Genomic DNA, 23,170 nt, shown 5'->3' with positions numbered 1-23,170 from the left:
CGACTTTAATACTGACCGGACTTTGCTGGCTCTAGCACACCTTGTACCTCAAGTGCATGCACTGCTCCGTCAGCTGCCTACTTCACCTCCACCTCAGTGTCCTACCCCACTCTGCTGCTGGCTTGGGTGTTTATAAAGGGTGTGCGTAACAAGGAAGACTGCTGCCTGGTATGGACTTAGCCCCCCTTTACACACATCCCAGCGGTGCCTCCAAAATTGTAGTAGCCCTGTAAAAGGGAAGATAATTAAAGGACAAACTCTCTGTTGTGCTTTCTCTTCTCTGTCTTTACAGCGAATGAATTTCAAATACATATTGTACAAGATGTACATCTAGCTTATGCTTACATTACATGTGCCAAATTCAGTATTTTCCATTCATACTTTCTTTATCTTTTCGTCATGAAATCGATGAAAACAAAAACATAACAAAAACAGGCAAGCTCGTCACAGGAAAGATTGGATTAACATGTCAATTGTTATTTTTCCTCTAAACCATTCACATTCAACTCTTATAAACCAAAATGCAACTACAATAATGTGTAAATTACTATGTTTCAACCATTGCAATCTGACATTCAGAAGTATGTAGGTTACTACTTTTTAACCAACCGTATTCGGCATTCGCACACACTATTCTAATAAACGTAGCACGCAGTGTACCTCGTGGTCTTTTGCTAACCATGGGAGGTTTAGGCGCTTAGCCATTTCACCGCTCACAACAACGAACATATTTAACTACATACAAAACGCTTTTCCATCACAGAACACACATTAAGTATGGCTATATACTGGATTCAACTTGTTCCTAGAAAGAAATGTTTATGCTTTGTGTGTTTTTATCTGTAAAAGGGAAGATAATTAAAGGACAAACTCTCCGTTGTGCTTTCTCTTCTCTGTCTTTATAGCGAATAAAGAGAGGCACAGCTTGGCTGACACAGGCATGAGCAATCGATCATCGATAGTCTTTTCAATCCAGTATATAAGCCAATACCTAAAGACAGCAGATCAGTTTCTTTTTTTACAGGTACCAACATGTTTTGATAAAGACCAATAGATTTTAACCCCAAATCCTCCCTTTTAGCTAGCTGCCACAGACATCAAGAAAATAATGTGTCAAACATGAATAAGAATTAAAAGATCTGAAGCAGCTTGATTTTCTTCTCTTTCTCAAAGATGAAAGCTTTAAGTGCTGTTTATCTGATGGGGGCAGTTTTGGTGTCTACCAGGTCTTCCAGGTGGTTGTTAGGAGCCCCGTTTTCTCTGTAGCTTTTAATTCATTTTTTTGCTCCATTTTTGAAAACTCATGTTTTCTTTATTTCTTTTACTTTGACCTACAATTCATTGTATAATTGTAACAGTGCTGGAGCGAGCATTCAGGAGAGTCGGGAGAATTAGGTAGCCTCTGGTGCCACTACAGCAACCGAGACCCCAATGCGTTATGGCAGCCCCCCTACAGTACAGCAGCCCCCTTCAGTTAGCCCACTTTTTTCTCAAAATATAACTTTCTTCTCGAAATATTACGACTTTTTTTCTTGAAATTTTATGACTTTATATTCGAAATTGTATGATTTTCTTTCTTGAAATAGTAGCACTTTTTTCTTCAAGTCTACTGTTTTTATTTTTATTAACAGTGACCCTAAAACGCCATCGTATTTACTGAAGCAGGATCGTGCAGTCGGTAAAAGCGACCGACATTGCCAAATCAGGGCTGGAATAAAACCACTGAGAAACGCCTGTAAAAAGTGACATTACCTCACCTCCTCATGTAAAACTAATCCCGTCAGAATAGTGCTTTATACAGTAACACAGACATCCATACATCCATACCTAAACTCACGTGCACAATGTCACTGTCATGCAAACACACATTTTATTGGTTCTGCTTGTTATTTGCTTACAGAAAAATGTTTGAATACAAAATCTCATATGAGGAACTGAAAATGATCTGTAATGAAAATTACTTCTGGGGAAAGAAACAAAAGTGCTTCAGGCCACCCTCACCTACCGAAATAACTGCACAAGAATGAACCCCACCTAAATACCACAATGACAAATATGAAAATGTCAAAAGCTATTTCTTTTATTTTCATACAGAGAATGATTGATGTGAGTCAAGGCCTGTTTCACAAGTGCTATTTCTGTGTAGTGTGAATGGCACACAGAGAATGTGTACAGGTGCAAGCATACCGTAGTCATTACAATATAGCTCCAATTTGACATTATAATGGACTTGCATTGTTCCCACAGATACGTCTGTTTTTCCCCAAAAACATGCTGAAACATGGACTCATCTGACCACAGCATACATTTCCACTGTCTTTCAGACCATCTGAGATGAGCTCAGGCCCAGAATTGATGTATGGCTTATATTGCTGTATCTCTGGATTGCATGATTTCAGTAGTATTGTGACACCAGTACACAGATGTACTAAGCCAGGGGTGTCCAAAGTGCAGCCCCAGGTCCAAATGCGGCCTGCAGATAGATTTTAAGTATAAGTGGCTCGCCAACCATTACATTGCAGATTTTCCTTTCAGCTGATGGTGGAAGCAGTACTGTAGAATTACAATGTAATGTGCTGCACTGTTAACATTCTTAGCTCAAGTATAAGAGCCTTTCTTCTCTGACTAGCCCTGCAACTTAATGTCATTACCGAATGACATTTGGTCAAAACTACCGCCACAAAGCACAAACGTAACATTGAAGAGTCACAGTGAATGTGCCTCATATTTCAAATGACTAACAAATTTAATATCAACAGACGTGAAACAAAGAATGAACGTTTTGAATCTTTTATGCAGTGAGAGGAAACAGTAGCAAACAGAAAGGTCCAGTTCTAAGCATTGAGACATTGTACTCTGCATAAACACACATGCTGTAACTCTGCTGGCATCAAATTGTCAGAATGGACACTTGGTTTGTTTCAAAATGGTTGTATTATTCCTATTTTGGAAATTTTATATTTTTAATCATTTTGTAAATAATATTTCTATTTTTACTTGGTGTGAACTGGATGTCTTTGACACTGAAGTTTGGACACCCCTGCACTAAGCCATACTGCCACTTCTAACATGTATAGAAGTTAAATACTCTTATAATTCTCTTACAATAAAACTTAAAATTACTAATATTAGACATATCGACCTAAGATGATTGCATATGTCAAGATATCATGTTATGTAGTGAAAGCACTGTAATTAAGCACAATAATTAAGAAGCTTAAGGCTCACCCTGCTATACTGACATGGTGATGGGCCTCCTCTCCTCCAGTGCCAGAGGGCTTGATGAGGAGGAAACAGGTCATACTTCATAGTGATGTCGTGTGAGCTGATTCCGAACTCCTCAGGGGGTGTAGAGTGAGGGTGGTATCATGTGCTTATCAAAAGAGAAATAATTTTCCCGCCGCAGCAGGTTCATCTTGATTGACAACTACATATTTCAGCTGCCGTAGCACGTATAAATACAGGCAAACAGTGATGCTCCACTCATCAGCTGTCGCATTGCTCCAGACACAGCGCTACCAGACTGCAACTCAGTAAGACATTGTGTGTTCCACTGACTTTTAGTTGTATTTTTAAAATCATAGTGCAGTAGTAATGATAAAAATACTACTAATAATAATATTAATAGTAAAAAAAATTATACTACCACTACTACTTCTATTACTACTAACTTTAATAATAATAATAATAATAATAGAAAACTATGATTATACTACTGTTGTTATACTACTGCTACTACTAATTTTAATAATTATTAAATTATAATTGTAAACTATGAGTTTAGCACCATTGCTACTACTACTGCTACTACTACTAATTTTATTATTATTATTATTATTAATATTATTAATAATAATAATGTTAATAATAATCAACTACGATTATACTACCGTTGCCACTACTACTACTGCTACTACTACTCATTTTAATAATAAATACTAATGATGATGATGATGATGATGATAATAATAATAATAATAATAATAATAATAGTAAACTATGAGTGTACCATCATTGCAGCTACTACTACTACTTTTGATAATAATAATTATTATTATTATAATTATTTTAAACCTTTTTGAGGATGTAATTGTGATTCAGGCTTGTAAAATCTAATTTAGGGCTTTAGGTTTACTCTTTATATCAGGAGCTTGGGCTGCAGGACAGGCAGGACATCTAAGATTTACTAAATACTAATTCACTATTGTTCTGGAAACCTCCAAAATGTCTGTTCATCAAGAACCTTCAGAGCAGAAATAGGCAGAATATTCACCAAAAAAGAAAAAGATGATCTGCCTCTTCATCGTTTGTATCAGGTGTAGATCTAATACGACGCCCGTGCTGTCCATCCACTTCCAACAGGAGCAAATCAGGCAGCGGTGCTGAAGTGTAGTGACCCTGTCTCCTCTGTCTTAGACCAACTGTTATTCAAACATGCAGATTAGTACTTAGCATTTGTGAAATTAGTCATTTTACTATTCACTGTTTTTCTATTTCGAACAATGAGTTAAATGTAGAACCATTTCACGCTTAAATGGTTCTTTGCCTGGTGAAATGGTTCTTCAGATTGACTGAAAGTATGTTACATATGATTCTATATAGAACCTTTTTGAAAATGGGTTCTGCTATTGTCACAATGTCAAGTTTGTGATTGTAGAAGAACCTTTTTGGTGCCATGTAGAACCATGTACAAAACATTCTATGACAGTCTGTGCAAAGAACCATTTTATCAGGCAAATGGTTCTTTGAGTGTTCAAAGTTCTATATAGAACTATTGTCTTTGCTAAAGAACCCTTGAAGAAGCATCTTTTTAAGTGTGCAGTTCAGCCAAGGCAAAGCTGGATTAGTGCAGCAACAGCGCCTCCCCCTGTTCACACCCTGCAATCACAGTATATTGGGAATTTGGAGGCACCATAGAACAGCTGAAAAGCACATGCTGCCTCAAAGTCCTTCAACAAACCTGCAGAGATGACATTCATCCGTCTGAACTGAGTGATGAAACTGAGTGGAACCAACATGCTTGTTAAACTTTGCGGCACAGTTTACATTTTGACTCCAGAAGTGTATGTAGAATATCTGCTGTAGGATTGGATTTAGATTGGACACTTGGCTGCTTTTCCAGCCAATGAGCCGAGTCTCTGAGAACGCTGTATGAAGAAAAGTCCTAATCTCTGGGAGGAGACTATAACAGAGAACTTGTAGAGAGGAGAATTTCCACTCTGTAATGTCTTCCGAGTTTCTCAAACGCTAGAGGGCGCTCCTGAGCGAGTCCAAAATGAATGAGTTGATATGGAGCATTTCAGCAAAATCATAGTTTATAAACACTTAACCTCTTATTCTCCAGGATATATTTTGGTTTGTTCATCTGAATTTACATGACCAAATCATAAGGCAAATTATTCAGTAACTGCATGAAATAAATGTAAATTTGTATCTTATTTATTTATTTATTTATTTATTTTAAAACCTCCCCTCAAATTAACAGAACGTGTTTTATGATCATACACATATTGCTATATGCTTACAATTTACTGCTGAAAGCCAAAAATCTTAGACGCTCTTTGTATTATTTTATATAAATAATTTTTACAGAGCAGATCACTGAAGAGACGCCATCTGATTATAGTTTATAGCCCAGATTTGTGGAAAAATGGGTCGACTTTCAGTAGAAAAACTGTGAGTTCAGCTTCTTTTATTATAAGGGTTTAAAATTACATCACCCACCAATTTGACTGGAAAGAAGATAGTTCTGGATAAGTGATTAGAAACTATTTTAACTTTTTTAACTTTTACTCCCATTCATTGAGGACTCCCTCGTGGGTGCCCTCTGCTGTTTGCTGGTCCAATTTTTGATATAATGGGGAAGTAGGAAGTGGCCAGGCTCCTCATAAACCGGCTCTGACTGTAAGCTCAAACAAGTTAATATAAGTTCCTAAAAATATCAGGTTAATAGTTTCCCTAAAAAAGTTAAAAAGTTACAAAAGTTTAAGTTCAATGTGCACAAGAGACTAAACACTGCATGTTAGAATAACTTAATCATGTATCATGAACGCATCTTTCCGCAACTGTAACGTTCTGATTTTGATTTTAACCTGAAATCTCAAATTAAATTCCAAGTTCATTCTTTTTTTTTTTTGAATGAAAGGATTCATACAATAACATCACTTACGACAACCAACAGCCAGGGGTGTGCTTACACGTTCAATAAATCATAATCAACATATAATTCCAAAGTCCTTTTTGCTTTCTTGTTTGTTATATTTTTTAAAGAAGTGCCATATTCCTTCAGCTCACAGAGGAAATGTGTAAAGTTTGGCTTATAATCAGACCATCTCTTCTTATGTAAAGGATACGTACCCATAATAATTAAGTATTGTACAAAAAGAAATACTTAAACATCTAATCTGTCAATAGTCTTTCTTCTCACAAAGTTTTCCGCATCAATTCGAAACACTTCAGTATGAGTACATTGGTAAAACAGATCAATAATTGTTTCCTTTTCTAAGCCACAAAAGGTGCAGGATATTCATTAATACTTCTAAATCTCTCTAAAACACTTTTAACAGGGTGGATGTTGTGTAAAATGTTAAATGTCACTTCCTTTATTTTATTATTCATACAATATTTATCACAAATTGTCTATACTGTATTCCAATTTATGTTCCCAAATACAAAAGACCAATATGGTTGTTTGTAAATTCTTTCATCAGATATTACTTTCCTACTATACCTATTTGTACATTTATATTTAAGGATATCAGTGTCCCCAATAAAAAGACCCTATGACATCCCTATGACATCCATATCACTATTTGCTGAACGCTTAAGAAGCTGTAACATTTGTTGTGGTACAGCGTCAAAAACTATGGCGTATTCTTTAGTTGTGACTGGCTCTCCAAATTTATTAAGAAATTCACTACGTCAACAAAAATCCATCAGCATTCAAAAGTTGTTTCACTAATATAATATTATTATCAAACCATTTTTTAAAAAAAGAGAGATTTATTCTTAAAATGGATATTCCTACTATTCCAAGTAATGCCTTTGAGGAGAAAAACTATGCTTATAAGCCAGTGTCTAATTTCAGGTTCATTCAGCGGTGCTGTGACTGTTTTATGATGACGTAACAAAGCCATAACCGATCCAGCGAAGGCAGTAAAACACGTTTTTAAACACTTTTTAACTTGTAAAGCACATGAACCAAAGTATTTAACTGTACTGACTTGATTTCATTTGATTCGTCTTTGTGGTGATGAACCGAAAACTGTAATCTAAATGGCTGAGATTATTATTATTATCTTCGCGTTCCAAACCGCATACCAGCTCACTACGTAGTGTACAATGATAGTGCTTATACCATTAGAAGTGCTCTCATTAGTGTAGTAGGTGAAGTGCAGAAGTGTGTGGTTTGGGATGCGACGGCGCGATCAGCAGCTTAGATGGCTGATTATAGCTTCGCTGTGCTGCACATTAACAGCCACTTTTTTAGTTTTATGAAATTTCACACACTGGAAATGCTCTGGACTCTGGAGAAATGCAGGTTATAGTTACAAATCCACCAAGCTAATCTCCTCAGCGTTTTCCGGAGTCTGTGTTTAAAGCATCTGCATGTCTTTACATCATTTTAGTGGTCTTTCTGGCCTATTTTGCTTTGTTTTTATCCACTTGCGGGGTTGTAAATGCAGTGACAGTGATGAGACGAGCTCTATCAGAGCGCAGGCAGAGTTACAGTAGAGCCGGTTTATGAGGAGCTTGGCTTCTTCCTGTTTTTCGCCAGAGGGCGCCCGCAAGCAAATCCTCAATGAATGGGGGTGAATCTAGCTAAATGGCTAAAAACGAAAAGTTTAAATAGTTTCTAATCACTGAACCAGAACTTTCCTTTCATTTTAGAAAGTAGAAGAATGTATTTCACTAAAAAAAGAAAGAAATCTTACCTGTATATTTACTTTTTTTTTTTTTAAGCAAACAGGTTTTGGGCAGCAGAATGCTAGCATTACTGCTATTGAGTGCTGATTGTTTAGCATTACTGCTACTGTGTGCTGATTGGTTGGCGAGCGGAGCAGCTCATTGGCTGTTCATGCTCACTGACGTCATGAGATGTCGTTTTAAATTCCTATAACTCATTTAAAAGTTCAAAAGCTCTTAAAAATATAACAGCAGTGTTAAAATGTTTTATCCTGTTCAGTGTTCAGGAAATGAATGTGTTCTTTTACATTAAAAATGTTTCAGCATTTATAAACTATGATTTTGCTCAAATGCTCCATCTTAACCCATTCATTCTAGACTCGCTCGGGAGCGCCCTCTAGTGTTTGAGAAGACTTTAGAGTGGTAAATCCTCCTCTCTGTAAGTCTCTGGTTAGAGCTGACATGGTCGTCTTAATGACGTAGTTGAATACCTTAAAAAGCTAATTACATAAGTAGTATTGACAACTTGGCCAAACACTAACTGGTTAACTCTGGTCACTGTAGAGCCCCACCAGTGTAGGACACACTCAGCAGCAGGGAGGATGCCAGTGCGCCCTTTAAGCCAGTGACACAAGTACAGGCATTTAAGCAAATATGTGAAATTAGACGCCTAAGGGAAAGTAGTGTGGGTGGAATATAAACACATTGACAGTAAGTCAGAAAAAAAGCAAAGAAATGCCCAGCGTGAAAATAGATGGAGCCAGAGGCAGGAAATAGTGATGAGATTGTGTCAACCTGACAGACAGGTCTTTTAGGTAAACTTAGTGTCACTCAGCAGAGTTACATTAGTGGGAAATGAGAAAGCTGCAGCCGTGCAGTATCATTTGTCGAATATGAGGTTTCAAAGTTGCCACTGGCAACAGACTGCATTGCAATAAGTTGTTTCAACTCAAAAATGCCATTTGAGCATAGAGAATTATCAATACCGTTCCCTGAACTTAAAATAGGTGAGTAACGTGTGGAGTAGATTGGGTTTTATGCAAAACAGACTTCATTTATTTGGATTAAAACAAAGAGTAGGATTCTGTACAGCAACACTTTGCTCCTGTTTATTTTGCTGTTGTTTGCTCTATTACAGTGTCAGTGTTAAGATGCACCAAATATGAGCTGATACAGTTTTGATAAGTGTCATCTGTTTATTAGTTTACTGAATTCCAGCAGTACAAAAAATCGAAATCACACGGTGCTAAAAGAACAGATAAACTTTCCGCATGCTGGAAAATGAACTTTCCTGCCCTGCTTTCTATTTATGGAAACACGTGCGGCATCTGCGCGATTCAGGTTTCCTTGTTCCTCGTTACAAGACTGTCTTTGAAATTCGTCTTAGAAACCTCAGTGGTTTCTTTTACCCACTGAAAGGAAATAGTTTTAAAATGTGGAACAGATAGATTACAAAAATACCAAAAGATGAAATACAAGAAAAGACTAATAATATAAATTTATTTATTTGAAAAAAACATACTAAAAGCACGTGTGAGTGTTTTCAATAAGTTAACAAATAATTAATTGATGATTTATTTATTTGATATATTTATTTGATTTATTAATTTTTTGAGTTGAATAAAACAAGTTCAGTTGCTTGTTACTACATGTAAGATCTGACAAGCCATTTCTTAGTGTGTGTATATATATATATATATTATATATATATATATATATATTTTAGTGCGTATATATATATATATATATATATATATATATATATATATACACACACACTAAAAAATGGCTTGTCAGATCTTAGATGTATATATATATTTTAGTGCATATATATATATATATACACACACTAAAAAATGGCTTTTCAGATCTTACATGTAGTAACAACCAACTGAACTTGTTTTATTCAACTCAAAAAATTACACTGAAAGAATCGTTCCTGTTAAATTCATTCAGGTTGAATAATAGTTAATTTACTTGTTACCACATGATGAGCCCTTACATATATGCGTATATATATATTTTATGTTTATATAAAGGAACAGTTTTGGAATGCAGAATACATTAAAACAAAATCCTGCAAAAAAATACAAGAAAAGGATGTGAAATAAAAGAAAAGTTTAATGAAATTAATTGAATTTACTTGAAAGAAAGTATATTTAAGCATCTTTTATCTATAAATTTACAGGAGGTTGGTTCAGTGGTTCATGCCCGCTGTTCCTCCACCTCTTACTCACTACATCATTAACTCACTATGCACAGCATAGTGTAAATGCTTGAGTTAATAAGTTGATACTCTTCACAACAAGTAAAACACTTTGTGCTCTGATTAGATCAAAGAGAAATTCTAAGAATGTTGCTAAGTGGCAGACACTGGATGAGTCTGTGTGACAGCAACGCCTTTGAAATACATACCATTCTCTAGACAATCATCTAACCACAATGTTTTTCTCACTGGAGAAACAGAAAGAGATGATCATGGTGGAACGCGGAACAGATTCGAAAAAAAATGAGCATGAAATAAAATAAATCATGCAGTGTATCTTGCTGTTAATAAACTCATAGGAGATTGTTTCCATGTTCTGTCCACTCCACCACCAAGTTCACAATCTTTTATAACTTAACTAACACTGCAATTTTTAGTCATCAGGCTTTTCTGCTTGTCACAGTACTGTCATCTGGGCACATGTGACAGTGAACATGTTGGACGACTGTTACTGTACTATAAGTAAGGTATACAGTACAGTATACAGAACTGTCTTACTGATGTTAATAACCCTTGGATGTGTGCCATAGTAATATTGAGGATTTTAGATGTGCAAATTACACAAAAATAAAAACAGCTGTAACGGTAAAGAGATAATGTCCTATCTTTATTGTATGTTAATGAGCATGTAGGGTCTCCATTGTAAAAATGGCTCAGAACTAAAAGACAGTGTTAAATATGATGAAGGACAAACAGCTGATCAGCTCATTATCATTAACATTAGCTCATTAGCTCATGCACAGTTGTTTGTATATATGCACTGATTCTTTTGTGAAATAAGAACCTGTATTTACATACATTCTGTTTCCCTTTCTGTGTTGTAGATTAACCCAAAATGAGGTCGCTGCTTCCCCTGTGCTTGACCGTCCTGCTCTTTATGAGTAAGTCAATTCACTGAACGTTACAGCAGAAGGGAGGTTAAAGGTCACCGGAGTGTCTGCTACTAGGCTTTGTTTACATTTATACTGATTCTATCTGTCATTAGATTATCTAGTAAAGCATGTTTGCCTTTGTATTGTATTGTAAAATACGCTAACCGTCCACTTTATTAGAAACACTCACTTGCAACTTTATTAGAAACACCCACCTTGCGCTTCCTTGCACTGGCCACTTTATTAGAAACACCCACCTTGGGCTTCCACTCACTGGCCACTTTATTAGAAACACCTACCTTGTACTTCCACTCACTGGCCACTTTATTAGAAACACCTAACTTGTACTTCCACTCACTGGCCACTTTTTTAGAAATACCTGCCTTGTACTTCCACTCACTGTCCACTTTATTAGAAACACCCGCCTTATACTTCCACTCACTGGCCACTTTATTAGAAACACCTGCCTTGTACTTCCACTCACTGCCCACTTTATTAGAAACACCTAACTTGTGCTTCCACTCACTGGCCACTTTTTAGAAACACCTACCTTGTGCTTCCTCGCACTGGCCACTTTATTAGAAACACCTACCTTGTTCTTCCACTCACTGTCCACTTTATCAGAAACACCCACCTTGTACTTCCACTCATTGGCCACTTTATTAGAAAAACCCACCTTGTGCTTCCACTCACTGGCCACTTTATTAGGAACACCCACCTTGTGCTTCCACTCACTGGCCACTTTATTAGAAACACCCGCCTTGTACTTCCACTCACTGTCCACTTTATTAGAAACACTGACCTTTTTCTTCCTCCCACTGGCCACTTTATATAACAGAAATCCATATATATGCTCGTATTTGTCATATATTTGAAATTCATATATCAGATTTCCTTATGTTTCTTTCTCAGATTTCCACTGTATATGTTTAATAAATGTCACATTTATGAGGTTGTGGAGGTCAGTCAGGTTCATTAATTCTCTCTCTCTCTCTCTCTCTCTCTCTCTGTCTCTCTTTAAAATTAGGTGAGATGGTGAACTCCTCATTTGGTAAGTTAACTGACATGTACCAAATTATAAAAAAGGAAATATTAATTTACATGATTAATTTAAATGCACTCCATTTATAAACCCTCTTCAGATTCTTTTCCATCATGTCCACACTGTAAAATAAAAAAAAAAGTTTGTCAGTTCGACCTAATAAATTGCTCGGTAAACAGTTAAACAGTCTAATCTTTGTTGATCCTATGAGACTCATTAGCTGACCAAGCTTCAAAAACAGCCTTTAGTTATTTATTAATAAATCTTTCTAAAAACAGTATTAATTAATGTCTCGTGTTCCTACACGTACAGTAGATGTGTTCAGTGGTTCGTGCCCACAAGTTCACGTTCTACCACATTCTACCAGCTTCCCTTAGACATTCTATTGTGGAGTGATCCAACCACTTCTCACCTATTCATTAACTTTAATTATACACAGTGCAATGTAGTTGCTTGGGTGGAGATAATAACATATAATCACATTCCAACCACAATGTTTTTTGCCCTGGAGAAACTGAAAGAATTGATTATAGTGGAGTGTAGAATAGATTTGAACAAATTAACATTAAATATGAGAAACCATGCAGTATATCTCACTATTAATAAACGTACAAGAAATGTGTTCCAATGTTCAGTGGTTACTCCACCACCAGGTTCACAGAGTTTGATATCTTTAGCTAACATTACAGTTTTTATTCATTAGGGCTGGAAACAGTTTCCATTCATGAGCCAATCTAACTGTAGAAAGACCAGAAAACCACAAAGTAGGTCAGCTAACAAGCTTATGTTGTCATATATAAAAACTTCTTCATGTCTTAAACTTATTTATTTGCTAGAATGAGAAACCAAGCTGACCTGCTGGTGATGAAATGAAATCTGGAGGAAGCTTTAGCTTAAATGTGGCATTATAGTTAATATGCTGTAAAGAAACTCGTACATTTGCAAAGAAGTGGAGGTGAATCAGTAGTTTACAGTTCATTCAGTCAAACTCTCTCTGTTTCTCTCCCCCTCTTAACATTAGGCGATGGGTCAGGAAGAAACGGTAAGTTAAATGTTGTTTCCTTGTGTACAAATTAAAAAAGAAAAGACTGTCACACAGTATTCATTCTCTCTCTCTCTCTCTCTCTCTCTCACGCACACATTAGAACACGGGTCAGGAGGATTTGAAGATGGTAAGTTAAATATCATTTCCTTGTGTAAATTAGATTGAATAAAAGACTACATCAAATTTCTGTGCATTTTGATTTAGAAACACTAATGCTGTCGCCATACACCTTGAAGGGCCTGGGTTCGATTCCCTGGCCAGGCGACCAGAGTTTCTGTGTGGAGTTTGCATGTTCTCCCCATGTCTGTGTGGGTTTCCTGCCACAGTCAAAGACATGCTTTAGATAATGTGTGTGTGTGTGTGTGTGTGTGTATGTGTATTTACACACACACTGCAAAACATGTCACCATGGCAAGTAAATCTAGTGTTTAGGTTTTTTTGAGATTTGAGATTTCCATGTTCAGATTGTTGCATGTTTTCCAGATTTTTATTACTTATTTTAAGTAATTTTATCAAACAAATCTATCTCACTATATTGGCAGATAATTTTGCATCATTTATATTTATATTTGAACCATGTAAAATTATATGCCAATATATTGATATGATGGTACTTTTTAAAATTGCCTCAAACAAGTAAAAAATGTCCAGAAATAAGTTTAGTAGCCTTAAAATAAACTGGTAGAGAGTAGGTGGAAATAAGTTTTTGGGTAGGCCTGTGTAAAATATATATATATATAATATATATATATATATATATATATATATATATATATATATATATATATATATAATATATATATATGTATATATACATCACTGTTGTCAGAACAAAACCTTGTATCTCCAAAATGGTAACTTTACAGGAGAAGGAAAAAACCTACTTTTCTTGCAATGTAAGTCAATGGAACCAGACTTTTTTCTAAGCTATTTTAAGCCATTTCTTTTGGTGCATTCATCAAGAAATTTACAAACAATGTAAAGGGCAACAGGTGCTTTTAAATTAGGTCAAAAACTGTAAAATGACAAAAACGGAGATACAATCTTTTGTTTCCGACAACAGCGATATATACACATGTTGTTGCTGTTGGGACAAAACCTTGTATTTCATTTTTTGGCATAGTTTGAAAAGGCCAGCTGCTCTATATTTTGGCTCAAAATCTTGTGATGATTGGACTAACAGAAATGGTCCAAAATTACTTGGAAAAAATAATTTCTCCATCAACTTCTATTAAAATCCAAGAACATTTTTCCTTATTCTGTAAAGTTACATTTTTGGAGATACAAGGTTTGGTTCTCATGGGGCCCTAGGTGGCTGCCTTCCTTTGCCTAGTGCAAAGGTTACCCCTGACCAAACCCCAGCTAATCGGACTCTTACAGTAAACTTTCTTATGCTTGTTGTACCCCATAATGTGCTGGTAACACAGAACACAACTGTTTAACTACCATTCATTTCTCATTGATTGCTAATATAGCCAGCTAAGGAGCTTATCACGTTACCTAACCTGAGCAGCTGGAAATAAAGCATGCTGACAACATTACGAGTGATCAAATAAAAAACAAGTTATGGGTTTGCATTTTACAGGCATAATCTGTTAAACTCATATTTATATCATAGCTGTGTTGTAGATCAGCCTGTAGTAACTTATGTGTGTTGTGTAACTGAACATCTCCAGAAGTTAAAGTCACTCTGGCTAATGTTAGCGTAGCGTCTCATACAGTTAAATCACATTTAGTTAATCATATTCTCATAAAGTTTTTGAATGATGTTGAAGGGTATTAATATGAAGAGTACATTACAAAGAAGTGGAGTGAATCAGTAGTTTATGGTTCATTCAGTCAGACTCTCTCTGTTTGTCTCCTCCTCTTAACATTAGGCGAGGGGTCAGGAGGATACGGTAAGTTAAATGTCATTTCCTTGTGTGCAAATTTGATTAAACACACTTTCTGTTTATTTGCTGGAATTCAACATCAAGCACAGGCCACCTTTTATGCTTTATTTTCCCAGTATGTTAAACTCAGCAAATAAACAGTAATTGTGCATTAAAATGTGCAAAAATGTATTGCCTGTAGAGGATGTGTTCACTTATTTTCAGTGAGTTATTACTAATTACTAATTTTTCCTTATGAACTGACTTGCTATGCCATTATTTTGCAATAGTACATCATACTTTGCAATATGAAGTCAGACACAATCTCATTATTTTTAAATACTCATACTCTAAGTCATTATTTTGGAACACTTTCTCATTGTTATAAGATACTAAGTAATTCATCTGAGACACTATCTAATTATTTTAAGACACTACCTCACTATTTTACAATATTAAGTCACTTTTCTGAGACACTATCGCATTATTTTGAGACACTACCTCACTATTTTGAGATACTAAGTCATAATTTTGAGACACATTATCCTCCTATGATGACAGGCCGCCATTCCATCACAGTATTTTGAGGTACTGTCTCATTAGTTTGAGATACTAAGTCATTATTTTGAGAGACTGTCTCTATATTTTGAGATGTTTTATGCATTTGAGATGAAAATCTAAATAAATGTAAGCATGTAAAAAATAATCAAAATAATGAGATTGTATCTCAAAATAATGACTTATCATCTCAAATTAATGGGGTAGTATCTCAAAATAACGATTTTATGTCTGAAAATAACGAGAAAGTATCTCAAAAAGATGACTTAAAGTGTATTAAATTTATGGCATAGCAAAAAACTAATAATTAGGTGGTAGAGTTTGTCATTTTAACTGGTGGGAATGGGCCTCCATTGATATCTATACATTCTTTAGAAAATCTACTTCTTCAAGCGTGTTGAAAAGTATAAATTTCAGATATATATTTAATATGATGAGGCGGTTAATCAGTAATTTGTGGTTCGCTGTTTTAACTCTTTTTGCCTCCCTCTCTCTCTCTTTGTCTCTCTCTCTCTCTCTCTCTCTGACATTAGACGATGAGGAATATGAACACGGTAAGTTGACTGGAATTTCCTTCCTTAAGATAATAATAACATTTCTCTGCACATTGTGAACAAATGTTGGAGCAAAGCATTTTCTTGTGAACTGGGCTCCAGAACCTTGAGTTGATAAAGGGCTCCCCAGTAACTGAACTCATCGCTCTGAGAATAGAAAAGCATCAGTGTTTAGAAAGGAGCATGGCTTGTCCTACTACTCTTTAATTGAGAGAAGGATTAAGGCAAGATGCCAGTGATGCTTCTAATGGGAGCCCTGCCTAGTCAGCCCTATCTAGGTCACGGAACTGGATGGCCTGGGTGTGAACGTCTACAAGCCAAGTTTCAGTATCAGTTACTAGAAAGACTAAGCCAGCCAGTAGGGAGATACACCGATCAGGCATAACATTATGAACTCCAGCAGCACTGCTGTGTCTGAGCCACTCGTACCAGCACAACACACACTAACACACCACCACCACCACATCAGTGTCACTGCAGTGCTGAGAATGATCCACCACCCAAATAGTACCTGCTCTGTGAGGGTCCATGGGGGTCCTGACCACTGAAGAACAGGGTAAAAGGGGGCTAACAAAGTATTCAGAGAAACAGATGGACTACAGTCTGTAACTGTAGAACTACAAAGTGCACCTATATAGTAAGTGGAGCTGATAAAATGGACAATGAGCGTAGAAACAAGGAGGTGGTCATAGGGTCAGGTCAGCAGAGGGTCTAAGAGGGGTCATTGTATTGTAAACTTTTTTTATTAAAGCAATCATGTCAGGTCATAGGACATACGGTGCAGGGTAAAAAGCAACAAAGAAGTATTTCTTGTCTCACTCTGACAGGGTCATGTTCCCTAAGTTAATTGTTAAATGGGAGAGGTGGCACAGAACATCTCTGGTTCATAAATCAGCCTTTCATAATAAAGTATTTCAAAACAAGCCCATTCCAGCTGTATTATGAAATCTGAAATCTTTGTGGAACTGATCTGGTGTGGATCAGGTGCTTTCATTAAACACCAAGTTGCTCCATCTTGTTTTTTCTTAATTAAAGACTGACTTGTGTTTAAAAATTACACACTCCCAGTTTATTGATGCGATTGTGGGGTGTCTGTCTCTCATTAGAAAGGTGTGAGCATCTGCACTGCACCCGGAACGAGGTGTGTAAGGAGAGAAATGGCCATTTTGGCTGCGCTTGTGGAAGGCACAATCCAAAGCCCAACCCTGATTCTTTTGGTACGTGTTATTTACATTTCTTTGTTCAGTTATTTGTTACCCCTAGTTTAGTCGTAGTTAGTTCCCTTTTACATTTATCCTATGGTACTACGTGCACTGTGAGCCCCTTTCTTAGTGTTATTCTCTGAAGTTCTGGCATTTTCTGAAATCTTCAGCTCAAAAATTCCTTCACCTTGTCATTATATTGTCATTTTGGCTGTTGACTCCGTTTGCTCCATTTTTCTCAGATGTCCATGAGTCATGTCAGAGCAGCTCTGGATCGGTGTCTCTGTCCCGCTGTCAGCTCTTTGATGCTGGATTTCCTGCCGAGTACCTCCACCTGAATGATCGCCACTGCAAAGGGATGATCAAGGACGGCAGGGTGGATTTCCATTTCGACAACCATGAGCACGTCTGTGGCACAACTCTGGAGGTACAACAGTTTCTCCTGCCGAAGAAAATAAGAATTTCTACACAAGATTTTTTCTGTTAGTCTAATCCAATCTTTAGTAATTTTTTGCTCCCATTTCTAACAATTGTAAAGATTTTTTTGCTGATCCTTATTTTTGGACATTTTACATGTGTTATACAGGGAGATTCACTTGAAAGAGGCCTTGAATATTCTGTTGTAACTCCCGTTAGAATGAATCAATCTGAACAAAAAAATACACTACACACCTTGACGTATGTGTAATCGATTGCATTACATGCGGTGCTGGAAGTGGATCTATATTTTCTGCCAGACACATGAAGGGGTACGGGGGGGTCTGCACCCGGAAGTTGCAAACAGAGGTTAAATGTCGTGACGGCTGTCCGGCACCTACCTCATCGCTCCGACGCAGGGGCATCCCAGTTTGTTCAAAGCTCCATACACTGAGGAGCACATTGCACATTGCTTCATCCTAGCGAGAGTTATTACAGAATATTCAGGGCTTCTTTCGAGTGAATCTCCCCTTATTTCTACATATAAACTATATTTGAGATCTCTTTGCCAAGAGATTGGCATATATAATAATTTTAGTCAAAACAAAATAACTCTAATTATATGCATTTGGTCACCCCCCATCAGACATGCACACTTCAAAAAAATGTATAAAACATTTTGTAGGCCAACGTCATTGTATGGCAAAAAACAATGTAGCCAACCTTGCGTCGCACATTTATGAGTCCACTGAGGAGAGTCCACTGGAGAAAGCAAATGAATAAAGCACTATAGTTGAAATGGCTGCAAGATGCACAGCAGGTTTAACCAGCAACACCCTTTCCTATAAAGCGTTTACTTACGACGGGCACAACTAAAAGAGAAAAGTTTGGTTTTTTTTGACGTTTTGGCTTTGGAAATGGTTCAGTCAGGAACTGCTAATGCTTGACTGAGGTAATGCCAGAAAGTGACAGCTGTTGATCAGTGATTGGAGGGTTCAGAAAAGAGAATTGGGTGGGATTAGAGTGTGCGTCATTGTGTTGTGGGCTGTAGCGCCTCTAGAGGTGGCAAAGGGGTGGCACGGAGTTTCAGCAGGGTGGCAATGTGATTGTGTTAACCTCCAGCCAACAACAAAGGGGTTAGAATGACCATGCCCACCCCCCAACCACCATTGATTGTGTGCAAGAATTTGATTGGCCAGTAATTTTTTTGGCCACAATACAATGACAACACTAGAAAACACAAGAAAATTAGTTAGCAAACAGCAAATCACTTTTCTGTTGGAAATACGTCAGGTTGGTTGATCAATCTGGTAGGCGGCTGTAAAATTTATATTATTTTTTCAGTAAAACTCAGGATTTTTCCTGATTCAGTATTGTTTGTTCTTATATGTACTAAAGGCCCTTTTGTATAAATCCCACCAGGGCACTCGCCCAGTTAACCTTAGTGGAAGATCCTGCCATGTTGGTAGCACAGTGGTTTACTACTATGGGTTAATAAGGATTTCTTCAAATAAAATCAATTAGCCTCATAGCTCGTGAGATCAGAACACAAACTGAAAATTACTTTTCCTTAAGCCCACTGTATGTATCAGTTGTCTTTAAGTCAAATTCACACTTAATCATTAATCACATCACAAAGCAATTTTCTCTTTGTCTTATTTAACTGATATTATATTGCAAAGATTTTGTTTGAATTTCTGGCACTGGCAAGAAAACCAGAGCCCATGTTTTGCTACATGAAGTTGTAAAGGAAGAACATCTAAATACTTCTAGATACTTTTCCTGCAGGTTTCAGGACTTCAAAAATAAGATTTGTGATTTAAACAAGTGTATGTTTTTTATGATTCAAGTGTGCAAGAATAAATATAAGGAAAGATCATCAACAACTTCCATGATTTCACCAGGAAACGATTATGACTAGCAATAATTACATTTCATAAAATCCGATCCTCTCTCTGTCTCTAGACTAACAAAACACACTTCATCTACAAGAACGCCGTTCAGATGGTTTACGGCCCGGTTCATTTGATCAGTCGTGACAGCTGGCTGGCCATTAACTTCTCCTGTGTGTACCCACTTATCAAAAGCATCTCCATGCCCATGTCCATCTTGGCCAAGGAGAGGTAGCAATGTTTCTGTCACCAACATCTCATCTTTGCATAAGTCTTGGTTAAAAGTTCTTTAAACATTTGGCAAATGTTTTTGTCCACAGTGTGGTCTACAAGGATCTGCCAGGTGAAGAGGGCACATACCAGATCCGCATGGTGCCCTACAAAGATGCTTCATTCACACATTCTTACGGTGGTGATTTTGAGCTTGAAGTGAACCACCATGTCTTTGTGGGCGTGGAGGTGGAAGGAGTCGACAGACAACAGTTCTCCCTTGTGCTGGACAACTGCTGGGCAACTCCACACAATGACATCACCGACAATGTTCGCTGGGACCTGATCGTTAATGAGTAAGAGAAACATCTGAACTAGCTTGCTTCAGAGTTATAAATTTTAGATTAAGAGACCATTATTAGTCCCACAATGGGGAAATTTCACCTCTGCATTTAACCCATCCGTGCAGTGAAACACCACATACACACTAGTGAATGTACACACACTAGGGGGCAGTGAGCACGCTTCCCCAGAGCAGGGGGCAGCCCTATCCACAGCACCCGGGGCGCAGTTGGGGGTTAGGTGTCTTGCTCAAGGGCACTTCAGTCACGTACTGTCGGCTCAGGGGATCGAACCAGCGACCTTCCGGTCACGAGCCTGGTTCCATAAAATTTATTTATATACCAGCTTTCATACTTTTTTTGTTTTTAATTTAAATTTTTAAAAATGCATTTTTAGCTAATTAAAAGAGCCCTCGGCTCTCACTACAAACTTCCAACCTGCCTCTAGGTCAGATCTCTTTGAACAATGCTAAGGGACAGCTGGAGTTAAACCACACCTCCATAGTTTGGTGGAGGAGGGATAATGGTCTAGGGTTGTTTTCATGGTTTGGGCTGGCCCCTTAGTTCCAGTGAATGGAAATCTTAGTGCTACAGCATAGAATGACATTCTAGAGAATTGTTCCTGTTGGCGGTACAGGAAGTAGATAGTAATACTACTAGCAGTAAAAATACATGATGTTAAGTACATATTTGTGTTCAATTAAATCAAGTAGAATTATAAGGGATTATTATTGGAATAGCATTGGAGTCTCTAAAGTAATTGCGAATTAAGTGTTGGCAGAAGAAAGCGGTTAATCTGCATTCTCAGTAGATTTGATAATCCCGTATTTAAATTCTGACATGGTGTATATATGGCTTGGTCATGATTGAATCTACAAAGGCAGATGTGACTAGCTATCAGTCTAAATGAGAATAAAGTGATTATGGTTGAGCTACAACCATGCCTGCTCAGTGTGTGGTGTTCATGCTGTGTCCGGTTACAATTTGAATGGTTCCTCTGGAGCTCTTTTTTGGCTTTTACATCGTAAGCAGCTGATTTTATGTAGCTTATGTGGAAGCAAATCTACTATTTAATCTGCTATTTAATATTTAGCAGCAGAAAAATGAAAAGGTGACGTTTGGGCCAAAGTTAAACCTACATTCTAGAAAAAGTGCCGGGCCACATTGTGCTTTCTGGGGACAGTATTTTGAGACTCCTGCCATGATCTGTTGTTCCCTCTCTGTAGTCTTCGTCACAAATCTTCAATTCTTCTTTCATTCTCCAGGTGTCCCAGCCGTAGGGATGACTCAGTGAGGGTGCTGCAGAACGGAGTCTCGACATCCAGCCGCTTCTCCTTCAGGATGTTCACCTTCACTCACCAGTCTGAACACATCTTCCTGCACTGCAAGGTTCACCTGTGCCTGCGGACGAGTGGTCGTTGCGCACGGGTGAGCAGTCATTTGACCAGTTCTTTACTAAAATGAGCTTACATGCCTTACTTTTGAAAGCAGTGTGGGAATTTAGACAGTTTGTTTTGTTTATTTCACAAAAGAATAGCTAAAATAAAAGGATACACCAAAATATTTCACTTCCGCTTATCAAGTGCACTAACTTTTATTTCCTTTCTCAGTCATGCAATCGTCACCATGGGGAACATGGTTCAAGGAAACGCAGATCTTTGGACTTCCATGACACAGCTGCCATTAGCATGGGCTTCTGATTTACTGTTTGAAAGCTCCATTTATTATAATATAGCTCTATTGTTTAATCTGTAATTAATCAAAGTGAAGTAATTATTTACTCTTTTCCTTATAATCAGAAATACATATGTGATTTTGCTGTACTTTACTGCCTTAATTCTGTTAAGCATAAGCAATGACAATAAATTTCTCAAGCACTACGTGTTGTTCAAATGTTCATTGCAATATGGCTTGTGTATGTCAAAAACTTGGATATGTTAAAGGATCTGCAGGGACTGCCAATAGGTTTTTTCAACAGCGTATATGGAGCTAATGTGTTTACTGTTACACCAAACATCTGATGAGGTCTAGTTCTTGGTGGCTGCTAAAGGGCTACAGCATGTAGGTACCTTATACATCAAGTCAAATATTTGTATAACCCTTTAAGAGATCATGGGCCAGATTCATAAAACTAACGTTAAGAGCAAATAGTGTGGAGGTAACCTGTTTGCTGATTTATAAACAAGGACTACCAGTGAGTTTTACCACTTGCATGATGTGACGCGTGGCTGTTCTTTTGCTTAATTTACATATGGTCATAGCGATTCATAACAGGAAGCACTCTTGCAGAAAAATTACCCCTGAAGAATGCTGGTGGTAGTTTTCCCCGGAAAACAGTTTAAAGGTGAAATCAGCCTCTTGCGTGTGGAAAACAGGTTTAGCTTGTAATCCAAGTGGAGTCATTTGACGTGTTGAAATTCTAATTGTAGGTTCAAATTGATTTTGTTACAAGCAGTTTTAGTTTTTAATCCTATGTTTCAGTTTCCAATGGATTTTACAAAGGAATTCAGTTTACATATGTGAAAATGATACTTGCTAGTAAATACAAATTTCTTGCTAGTGGAAATTAAATTTTCATTAAATGCCTGAGATTAAGACAAATAGGAAATAAAAGCTAAAAAGGCTTGCCATAGTAGTTAGAATTTCAGCATGTCAGTTTTCAGTTGTGTGGGAAAAATGACTACATGTAAAACTAATGAAGTGTAAAAAGGCTTGAATTTTTACCAGTGAGAAATAAAATCTTATATGCTAAAATATAATTCCCACAAACACTATAATGCAATTTTTAACATCTTTACCAAACAATTAACTAATATTTGCAATCGAAACGTCCCTTTAAATTCATAGCTCTGCTACGAAAGGCGTAATTTCCGCCTGTTACCCCCCTGCAATGGACCGGCGACCTGTCCAGGGTGTTTCCTGCATTCTCGGCAATGACCACTGGAATAGGCTCCAGCTCCCCTCATGACCCAGAAGGATAAGCGGAGGGAACTCA

At 37.2% G+C, this 23,170-nt stretch overlaps 1 protein-coding gene across 2 annotated transcripts; it reads left to right on the top strand.

Moving 5' to 3' along the window:
• The first annotated feature begins 3,494 nt into the window (after positions 1-3,494).
• LOC118809695 (pancreatic secretory granule membrane major glycoprotein GP2-like) lies at positions 3,495-22,909 on the top strand. 2 transcript variants are annotated; one of them, XM_036573219.1, is made up of 13 exons: positions 3,495-3,533; positions 10,996-11,052; positions 12,071-12,094; positions 13,107-13,127; positions 13,231-13,257; positions 15,008-15,028; positions 16,093-16,113; positions 17,220-17,330; positions 17,558-17,742; positions 19,698-19,855; positions 19,945-20,190; positions 21,441-21,603; positions 21,786-22,909. In XM_036573219.1, exons 2-13 carry the CDS (start codon positions 11,007-11,009, stop codon positions 21,873-21,875), a joined length of 1,113 nt encoding a protein of 370 aa, XP_036429112.1. In that variant the 5' UTR covers positions 3,495-3,533; positions 10,996-11,006; the 3' UTR covers positions 21,876-22,909. The 2 variants fall into 2 exon arrangements, with proteins under 2 accessions (XP_036429112.1, XP_036429113.1); XM_036573220.1 differs by having other exon boundaries at positions 3,498-3,543.
• Positions 22,910-23,170: the final 261 nt, after the last annotated feature.

The sequence above is a fragment of the Colossoma macropomum genome, unplaced genomic scaffold (genome assembly GCF_904425465.1).
Source record: "Colossoma macropomum unplaced genomic scaffold, Colossoma_macropomum, whole genome shotgun sequence".
Taxonomy (NCBI): Eukaryota; Metazoa; Chordata; class Actinopteri; order Characiformes; family Serrasalmidae; genus Colossoma; species Colossoma macropomum.
The sequence above is the reverse complement of the archived record's forward strand: the minus strand, read 5'-3'. Positions and strand labels throughout refer to the sequence as shown.